The sequence below is a fragment of the Molothrus aeneus genome, chromosome 16 (assembly GCF_037042795.1).
Source record: "Molothrus aeneus isolate 106 chromosome 16, BPBGC_Maene_1.0, whole genome shotgun sequence".
NCBI classification, from domain to species: domain Eukaryota; kingdom Metazoa; phylum Chordata; class Aves; order Passeriformes; family Icteridae; genus Molothrus; species Molothrus aeneus.
This window is the reverse complement of record NC_089661.1, coordinates 8,493,785-8,503,994: the sequence shown is the minus strand read 5'-3', so window position 1 is coordinate 8,503,994 and position 10,210 is coordinate 8,493,785. Positions and strand designations below refer to the sequence as shown.

Sequence of the window (10,210 nt, the reverse complement as noted above, 5' to 3'; positions counted from 1 at the left end):
GACCACTAAATTGTATGGTATTTGCACCTGTACTATTTCCCTTAGGAGTGCAACAGTTGAAAAAGGATTTTATGCAGTGTTTTTAAAAATCTGAAGTTTATGTCTAACAAAATGTTGACCACAGGAAGGAGACACGCTGGATTATATGGGTACAGACTGTTGTATCATATCAAGTTTTCTGCTGCATGATGGCATGGACCCAGCATGGACCTGGCAGATGGGCACAGAGCGAATTCCTGAAACAGCCTTGGGGCCCCGGGCACAGCTGGGGGATCCTTCTTCCAGGCTGTTTAAGTGTGTCAGTGCATTGCCTGGCTCTGGGAAAAAAATCCCAAACCAAACATGCGAGAAAAACCAACAAACCCCCCAAACCAAACCAAACCAAACCAAACCAAACCAAACCAAACCAAACCAAACCAAACCAAACCAACCCACCACCCAATGGGGCACTGAGGTGTTAATAAACCCCACTGCCCTGCTGCCCTGGGAGCCTTTCCCCTGCCTCCCTCCCCGGGTGTGCAGCGGGGTCCCGTCTGTCGCCCCCGAGGTGACGGGCTGTCCGAGGGGCGCTGCGGGATGGGGACACCGAACACCGCCTGGGGCTGCACCTGAGGGTGCGAGCAGGGATGATGTCCTCACTCCTCTGCGGCCGAGGAGGGTGACAACAGCGCTCTGGGGGCAGCGTGCGCCCGAGCGGGGCTGGGGCAGCGCACGGATCCCGGCCACGTCTGGGCTGCGCGGAGCGGGGCCGGGGGCGGGCTGGGGCAGCGCTGAGGGTGCGGGTCCCGTCTGGGCTGCGCGGAGCGGGGCCGGGGCCGGGGGCGGAGGAGCCGCCGCTCGGGGGAGGGGGCAGCCCGGCCCCTATATCCGCCCCGCCCGGCGGCCGCCCCAGAACCCGCGGGGCCCGGCCCGAGCGCGACCCCCGCTCCCGGAGGGACCCCCAGGCCGGCCGGACCTCGGCGGGACCCGCAGCCGGCGGGACCCCGAGCCCTGCGCGACCCCCGCGGCTCCGGCCATGGGCCGCGGGCGGGCGCTGTGCGCGCTGCTCGCCGCCGCCCTGCTGGCCGCGCAGGCCTTCCCCCAGACCAACATCAAGATCAGCCAAGGTGAGTGCTCGGCGCCGGCCGCCGGGACTTCATCGGGCATGGTGGGGCAGGCAAGGAGCGTGTGCCTCCCGCAGGGCCGGCAGCTGCTCCAGAAATCCCTGACTTTCCTTGAAATCAACTTTCTTCTTCACCGGGGGGACGTGCCAAGGGCAGCCCCGGTCCTTGCTTCGGGATGCCAAGAGGTCTCTGAGCTGGCTTTGTCTCTATGTGCCAGGTCAGCTCTTCGGCCTTTGCCAACAGGCGCTGCCGCGGCTCGTGGCCGTGCCCTGCTGTGGTACCGGGGTGAGGAATGAGGCAGGAATGAGCACACTCAGGGAGGCTGCAGGGCTGTGACAGCAATCCTTACACACTCAGGGAGGCTGCAGGGCTGTGGCAGCAATCCTTGCACACTCAGGGAGGCTGCAGGGCTGTGGCAGCAATCCTTGCACACTCAGGGAAGCTGCAGGGCTGTGGCAGCAATCACTGCATGAGGCACACATATGGAGGGTGCAGGGCTGTGGCCATGCAGCCCAGCAGGACAGGCTCCTCCTTTATTCACACTTACTGCGTGTGAAACAAACACGGGATTCTCCCTTATTCCCCTTCTTTGCTCCGAGCTGCTGCTGACTGCTGAATGGCACTTGGGTTTCTTCCAAACTTTTCCACGGTGTCAGTGCAAGTGAGAGTTGCTGCAGCAAGTTTGCTTGAGCCCTGTTGGGTTTACTGGGACTGTGAGTGGAAAGGGATTCCAAAAGTGCTGTTTGGTGAGATCGTGAGAAAAGGGATCGATACAAGCCTGGCTTTCCTGCCAGATGCCTAATCCGTGGGAGCTTTGCCAAAACTAATTAAGGAGGAAAAAACTCTGCAAGATAACTTCAATCTGTCAGTGCCAGCTGCAAGAGCGTTGCTGCTGGTATTGGCTGTAGCCTCACAGCTCCAAACATGCAGAGGATTTGAAGCTGTAAAACCAGCTTGGTTTTGTTAAAGAATTTTACAAAGCAATGCCCTTGGTGTGAGAAGATGTCCCTCCCAATGTGCTTCATCTGATGTTTAATATTTTACTTGAAAACTTGTCACATGTGCCTTAAAAACACTTCAGGGTGTGTAAAATATTGCCCAGTTCTGAGATTCATGTCCATCAGTGAACATAACTTCCTTCCCCTGCAGCTCCACACAACCCCAGATACACTGAGACCAAGGTCCCTCCCCTGATCACATCCTTCAAAGGTGGATGCTCAGTGTGAGACTCTTTCATCTGTTAATGAAAAACAAATATTGCAAGTAACATGAAGGTGGCATTGTTTGCCCATGGTGAATGGAATGTCAGGGCTTCAGGAGTTGCTTCTAAAGCCATGGGTGAGTGGAGGCATCCCAACATCACACAACAGCACTGTCTTAGTCCCTGCCACATGCTCCTGCCCTCCAAGCTCCTGTTTAAATGCCTATTCTGTGGCTTTGCTCAATAAGGAGGATGTGGTGGGATGGACCTCTGGCTCAGCTGGCACCCCCAGCTTAGCCACAGGCAGTTTCTCCTGGAGTCATCCTGGGGATGGGTTCTGGGGGTCCCCTGTCCCAGCCCTGCTGTCTCACCCAGCCCTTCCAGCTCCCCACAGCTCCAGCAGTGCTGAGCCTGGGTGAAGCCCTGCTGCTGGAGGGGTGACTTGGTGAGCTCCAGGGTGCTGGGACCACTGCCCATCCCGCACTGTCACCACCACAGCCCTGGTTCCTGGTGGAGGGGCTCTGCCCTGGGCAGGCCCCAGACTTCCCCATGACAGGATGTCCTCAGCTCCTCTCTGTTGGCATGAATTTCAGATGAGCCTTTGGGGTGTTGATGGGCTCTCTCCAAACCCAGCTGCTGGCCAAGAGCTGAAGAGGTTCACTTGCCTTCTCAGGTCAGATGGCAGCATTAGCTTATGGATGTGCCAAGGGGGTGTCTCCTAGCACCTCTGAGATCTGAGGAAAGCTGTCAGCTGTTGATTACATGGAGTTCTTTGATTCTCTGCAGCAAGAAGAGCATCTGCTGCCAGCACTGACTGAGCTGGTCTGCTGTCCAAAACCCTCTGATGGAGCTGCAGCCCCTCAGGAGCCCTCCTTGCCTGGGCATCTCTTGCCAACCTTTTCCTCGCCTCAGATTTCACATCTCAGACCTGCAGATCCCTGCAAGTGAGGCAGCATTGCTCCTTGGGATGAAGTGTTCAGGAGCAAACCTGCTCTTCACCAGCTGAGTGCAGGGGAGCCATGCAGCTGGTGGTAGGTTTTTTTCCCAGTAGCATCCTGAAATGAAGAGAAACCCTTGTGAAACTGGCTAGGATTTTCTCAGTTAATTATTTCTAGTTGGAAATAAGCCAGCTGGGGAAGTGAAACTTTTTTGGCAGAGCAGTGCCAGCTTCTGTAAGATTTTGAAAAGTGATTTTCCTGGTAGTTCTACAGTGGGGCTCAGCAAGTAAATAAATAGAAAGGCTCCAATTTGGCACTGACGCAAATGCAGAGAGCACAAAACTTTATTTCTGACCCCAAATATTTGTTTTCCAGCTTTTCTGAGTTAGTAACAGCTGCTTGATCTGAATCTTATCTTCAGCCAAGTCTGGACGTTTATTTTGCTGGAGCTGCTTTAAAACATGGTCCTGCCCTCGAAACTGCTGCATTGTAAATAAAAAGAGGGAGAAAGGATTCTTGCAGTCATTTTTCACCAGGAATTTGGGGACAAATGGATGGAGTGACTTGGGGTTGGCAGGAACCCCCATGCTGCAGGCACTGGCTGTGCTGATCCTGCCCTGAGTGAAGGAGCTGATGTTTTGCTGGTCATTTAGACCCAATTCTCACTTTCCTTAAAAGTGAGGATTTGATCTAAAAAGCCCCCAAATGCTTCCCCTGTCACCTTCTAGATCAAAATACCACACACAGCTGCTGGCTTGGGTTGTGAGGCTTTCCTGTAGAGCCATGAGTAGGCCCCATACTCACAACCCTACATCAGATTTCTTATGGTTTTTCTGCTACAAATATTTCAAATAAAGCAGCTCCCCTAATTGTTCCTGCCTGGTAAACTGGGACCAGTGGTTCTCCTCCAAAGAGACAGACAAAGCCTCTGATCCTGACCTAACAGACAAGATGCTAATTAAAAGCTGACCTCCCATATTTTCCTTTTTGGTATATTTAACCTTAAATTCCTTCAGGCACCTCTGGTTCACTGAAGCTCATCAAATCAATGCTACCTAATGGGAACCAGTATGGAATAACAAAGCAGGGCTCTCTCAATTTCTGACTTGCTCTCAGCTGCTCTGAGCAAACATGAGGGTGGTTTTTCCTGGAACTGGGGTGCCTGCCTTTGAGGCAGGACAGTGGGACACCCACTGCAATTAGCACTGGGGAGTGAAGTCTCCGTTTGCTGGGGATGCTGCTGGGTGAAGCCCTGTGAATTTTGCCACCATGCTGCCAGAGGTGAGGATTTTGTCAAGGCTCTACAATAAAACCCCAGTTGCTGAAACAGCTGGTGGTGCCTTGTCTGGCACAGACCTCTGGGCTGTCCTTGGCAGGAAGGAACAGCAGCCTCGAGTCTCTGCAAGCCAGGACCAGATCCCAGGCTGTCCTTACTGGGGTACAAGCCTCACCTGTGACCTGGTGGTAAAGCTGAAGCCTCATGCTGAAGGTTTGACCCTTGTTCTGCTTTGGTTTTGGAGACAGGGAACCCTGGCCAGCATCATGAGGGGAGGAGGGCTTGGCTCCAGGAGTCACATCAGCTTTTGGAGTTCCTGGTCCTGTTCTCTTGCTACGCTGAAGTAATTTGTGTCTCCTTGGGCTGTTCTAAGGTTTTTCCCAGTGCAGTTATGGCTGGGTGTGAATCAGAGAACTGAGCTCTGCCTTGCTGCTGAGCTGTCTTTATCTTACCCACTCTCCCCAAAAGCTATTTTGCTCTTCCAGCCCAGCAGGCCTTATCTTTAATCCTCCACAGCCCATAATTGGTGCTGCTGAGGATGGCAGAGCCCCTCGAGCCCCTCAAGGGTTTGTTGCTGTTGGGTGCAGAGCTGCCCCCAGTCTCAGCTCCTCTGGAGGGGTACCTGGGGGTCTCAAGGCAGGTTGATGGGGTGACAGCCCCACAGGGCTTGGCAGTTGATTTGGCCTTGCTCAGGAGAAAAAAAAAATTTCTCTCTTTGTAGGAGAAAAATTGCTCTTTGCATTTGTGGTTTGTCACCGGGAGGGGATGTGACAGCAGGGACCCTGTGGGCTGGCTGGTGGCTGTTTGTAGAACACTCAGAGATCCCCATGTGGAAAGAGCTGATGAAAGATGAAATTATCACCCAGAGCTGCCAGCACTGGCACAGGGAATGATTTGGCTCTATGAATGCTCACACAGCTGCTTTGGATTCACCTTGCCTCTCTTTTTCTCCATGCTGTTGCTTCCTGTGCCACATCCCTTGCTGCTGCTGGCAGTTTTGCTCTTCCCTCAGGGAAAGCCATTCCCCTGGCCCCTCAGTGCTGGAGGCACCACCCTGACCTCTCTGGGCTCGAGGCTGTTACCTGCTTGGATGGTCTGATGGCATCTGACATCTGCCCTCACCCCCTGCACACCCACCCTGCCCACTGCCCCACTCGCCTCCACAGCAGTACTGACCCCAACCACAGCTCCCTGGGGATGTGGGGACTGCCTCAGGGGGGGCTGGCAATTCCCCCACATTCACAAACCAGCAGCTAAGAGAATTAATTCTGTGAGGGTCCTGAGTTCTGCATCCTCCCCACACGAGGGGGAGCAGAACATGGAGGAGGTTGGAGCAACATGCTAATGCCACTGCCGTGTTTAGACAGAGGCAACTCCAAAGGCTCCAAAAGGACATCCTGCCCCCACAGGGGCCTCTTCTGGGACAACTTCCCCACTGTGCTGAAAAGCAGCAGGGGAAGAGGAGCAGCACCATGGCAGGGCTGTTATCAGTGGTGGGATATCTGTTGGATAGGCTGTTATCTGTGGTGGGATATCTGTTGGATAGGCTGTTATCTGTGGTGGGATGTCTGTTGGATAGGCTGTTATCTGTGGTGGGATGTCTGTTGGATAGGCTGTTATCAGTGGTGGGATATCTGCTGGATAGGCTGTTATCTGTGGTGGGATATCTGTTGGATAGGCTGTTATCAGTGGTGGGATATCTGTTGGATAGGCTGTTATCTGTGGTGGGATGTCTATTGGATAGGCTGTTATCTGTGGTGGGATATCTGTTGGATAGGCTGTTATCTGTGGTGGGATGTCTGTTGGATAGGCTGTTATCAGTGGTGGGATATCTGCTGGATAGGCTGTTATCTGTGGTGGGATATCTGTTGGATAGGCTGTTATCAGTGGTGGGATATCTGTTGGATAGGCTGTTATCAGTGGTGGGATATCTGTTGGATAGGCTGGCACCGCGCTGGCTGATCCTGTGCCTACATGCATGGCTGTGTCCAGGGGCAGGGACAGGGCATGGAGGGGGGTTCCTTGGCGGGAGGAGGTGCAGGCTGTCCTTGCAGGAGGGCAGAACACAGCCTTAACCCCACAGCCCTGGCTGTCAGCTCCCCTCCCAGCACAGTGGCTCCAGTGGTGCTGATAGAGACAAGAGGAGCCCTTATCTCAGTTTTCCCAATAGCAAATGTCAGTGCCTTTATTTTAAGCATCCTCTGCCTAAAATGATGTCATGCTAGCTCGGAATGTCCCTCCTGATTTAGGCAGATGCTGAAACCAAGGAACCCACAACTTGTTTAAAATGTGCTTTGACTTCTGAAAACTTTTGCATTGCTCCTGCAGCAGCTGGGTTTTCCCTGGATGTGTTTGTGGTTATTTGCCTGGGTGAGGTGGCAGAGCAGGGCTGGGCACTGCTGCTTCCATCACCTGCTCAGCTTCCTGGCCAAGCTGTCTCATCACCAGCTGCTGGATGTCCTGTGCTCTGCCCCCAGCCATGCCTGAGCCTGTCCATGCCTACTCCTGCCCACTCTTCTGGACAGAGTACGAAGGGCACTGCTACCGCTACTTCCCCATCAACAAAACCTGGGCTGAAGCTGACCTCTACTGCGCCGAGTTCTCCATCGGCATCAGGTCAGCCAAGCTGGCCTCCATCCACAGGTGAGCTGTGCAGAAACATCATCCCACGCTGACACAGCCTGGGGAGGAAGGAAACTGGGGGCAAAGTCCCATTCCCACGTCACAGCCTCTGTGTCAGCTGCAGGCTCGTGTTCCAGCCCACACATCCCTCTGCAGCAGCGCCCCAGTCAAAGCAGATGCACAGGTCACACAAAGGCAATATAGAAAAGAAATGCCTTTTCCTGGACTGGCAGCAAAACTGGCATAGTATTCCCTAAATTTCCCAAAACTGTGGTTTTTTAGTGTTGAAAAAGGGATAGAAGTACAACATGATTACACAGGCTTTTTTCCCTACTCCCTCTCCCCCAGCTCTCACCAACACTACGCTCCTCTTGCACAGATCTGGGAAAGTAACCACCAGCAGTAAGAAGCTGGGAACCCATTTGCCCACGGGTCCTGGGGTAGGATGAGTGCTTAGAGACATGCCTGACCATTTGCTGACATATCCTATTGATTGCTCTGTACTGCTCTGTTTTGCCAGCTGGCAAGAAAACGTCTTTGTGTACGACCTGGTGAACAGCCGCGTGCCCGGCATCCCCACCGACATCTGGACAGGACTCAATGACCTACGGCAGGTGGGAGCTCCCTGGAATCCTGTGGGAAAAGGCTTTGCAAACTTCACCTCTCTGTGTTTTCCTCCTGGAAAGCCACTTGGTTTTCTTCTTTGCTCCTTATACCCCTTTATTCAGGAGGTGGCATAGAGTCTGTGGTGCAGCACGTGGAGAAACTTGTTCTTTCACCCATTCCAGTCTGCTTTTAAAAGAGAAGTGTTACTAGAATTAATAGATTAACCAATAATTACTCATATCACATTTTATTACTGGATTCATAGAAAGAGTATTGTACTGGTGGTCCAAGAAGAGCAAATAAACTGAAAAGGTCTTCAGTGTCAAAAACCACTGAGTTCCATTGCTCTCTTGTGCTACTCTGTGACTTTTGGAAGCTGACATGTTGGAAATATATAGTCCAATATATTAGAAAGAAAAATGGACACCATCAGGAGAACAGTCTCATGTCAGCAAATTTTTTGTAGATATTGGAAAAGGAATGGAAATGAAAAGGAAAAGGAACAGAGAACTGGGTGGGGGTGTTAAAAAATATATAGATTTGATTTCTGGGCTTCCCCTGGTGAGAACACTGTGAAACCTGGGGCTATTCTTGGCAAGTTTCCAGTTGTAAAACCAAAACATGCTGTTTGGACTTTGCTGAGTGCTGTCTGTCCATGTCCCTGGGCTGTGTGGCACTGGGGGTGGGGACTACATGGGGGTGGCCCTCCCACCCTCTGCAGGCACAGCTCTGTGGTGACAGCCTCTCTCTGCTGGCCTCATGTCAGGAGGGTCACTTTGAGTGGACAGATGGCTCCTCCTACGACTACCAGTACTGGGATGGCAGCCAGCCTGACGATGGGATCCACTCCATCCCCGAGGAGGAGGACTGCGTGCAGATCTGGTACAGACACAGCAGTGGTGAGCACCCAGGGCACCCTCAGTGTTATTTGTGTGGCAATAAATTCAATCCACCGTGGCTCCTGCTTTTCTGAAGAGGTTGCTGGCAGGCAGAGGATTTGCATTTTAAGTTTTTAGTATTATGTTATTTTTTTTCTTTACATGCATACATAGTCATTTTTCCTCTGCTCCCATCTCCCTCTCCCATAGTAGCAGCAGGGCAGGAGCATCAGCTGCCTTGAAGAATTACCCCATTTCCCCTCCCCCACGGGAAACCTGTGGGAACACTCATTGTTTTGCCAGCTTATCTCTCCCATGCTTGGGCCAGGACATCTTGCTGAATTGGGACAAGACCCTGCCTGTGCAAAAATCCCACCTCACACCCTCCCTGCTGGTGAGACCAGCCAGGTGTGTCCAGGCCCCCAGGATGTACCTAAATGTCTGTGCATGGGCAGCCCATGGATAATTTGGGGGGAACAGGGCTGTGTTTGCAGCTGCCCCTCCACTGCCAAGTCCAAGCTGGAGCCTGGCCTCCCCTCTCACATCCCCCAGGTGAGGATGCTGGGAGGAAGCATGACAGTGAATGGCACAAATGGGAGCACATCCAGGGAAAGCCTCCCTCAGCGGCAGGAGGCCCTGGTGCCACGGGCAGTGCATGGTTCCCTCTGTTTGCCTTTTTTCAGCTAATGCTTTGTGTTTTTCTGGAGGGTAGCACTGCGCTCCTGGAATGACAACGCCTGTGGCAGAGCCTTCCCCTTTGTGTGCAAGATCCCCTCCCTGGCCCTGGACTGAGGCTGCTGGTGCTGCCCACACCCCCTTCATTCTGGGTCACCTCTCCAGCTGTGCTGGGCTAGGGCAGTCAGGACATGGATGGGCTGGCAGAGCCGTGGAGCTGCTTGGATCCCCAGCCAGTCCCTGGCTGCAAAATCCCTGCTGGAGGATGGTGGGGATGAGCCTGGCACTCAGCACTGACAGGAGCTGCATTCAACAGCAGAGGAGCCCCCAAGCCCGAGTCTGGCTTTGGATTTCAGATCAACCATCACTGTGTTAGAGGAAACCCGTGATTTTACCAGTACACCAAACTGTTAGCACCCAAAAATAGCCGTGTGTAGGAAATGCTTCTGCCTGATGATCTGTGAAGAGTGGAGGAAAAGCGTTCTTTTCTGTTAAGTTATGCAAAATGCCTCTTGTCCACGTTCTTTTTCTCTCTGCTAAAATAAACTGCAAACAGCAGGTGGAGGCTCCGCTGTCTTTCTTGCCCTGGAGTAGGAGTGATTCCCTGCGGGTTTGGGGTTTCACGTTGAAGTTGTTTTTTCCCCAACCTGCTCTGTGAGTTGGGGGGAAGCAGCTGCCTAGGAAAGTTTATTTTATAGACCCTGAGTGTTTTTTGGGGTGCGTGGGGCAGCCTGTGTGCTCACCCTGCCCTTTGCCTGGCCCCCAGCAAGCACAGAGGCACCATGGAGGGTGTGGGGGGCCAGGCAGTGCCCAGAGCCCAGAGCCCAGCACTCCCTGAGCAGGGATTTGGCCCTGGCTGCTTGGAGAGCACTGGGGTAGCTGGAGGGCAGATGAGGGCTGACACACATCAG

The 10,210-nt window shown here is 53.3% G+C and overlaps 1 protein-coding gene across 1 annotated transcript; it reads left to right on the top strand.

Annotated features, from left to right (window-relative positions):
• The first annotated feature begins 1,015 nt into the window (after positions 1-1,015).
• CLEC19A (C-type lectin domain containing 19A) lies at positions 1,016-9,839 on the top strand. The gene is made up of 5 exons (XM_066561141.1): positions 1,016-1,106; positions 6,996-7,161; positions 7,661-7,754; positions 8,513-8,645; positions 9,337-9,839. The coding sequence occupies exons 1-5, from the start codon at positions 1,016-1,018 to the stop codon at positions 9,414-9,416; spliced, it is 564 nt and encodes a 187-aa protein (XP_066417238.1). The 3' UTR covers positions 9,417-9,839.
• The last annotated feature ends 371 nt before the right edge of the window (positions 9,840-10,210 follow it).

Bases quoted from the DNA above. Each gene is read 5' to 3' on its own strand.
- CLEC19A (XM_066561141.1), top strand. From the start codon at position 1,016: ATGGGCCGCGGGCGGGCGCTGTGCGCGCTGCTCGCCGCCGCCCTGCTG. The intron at 7,162-7,660 runs GTGAGCTGTGCA...CTGTTTTGCCAG, and splicing joins AAGCTGGCCTCCATCCACAG to CTGGCAAGAAAACGTCTTTG. The intron at 7,755-8,512 runs GTGGGAGCTCCC...GCCTCATGTCAG, and splicing joins GACTCAATGACCTACGGCAG to GAGGGTCACTTTGAGTGGAC.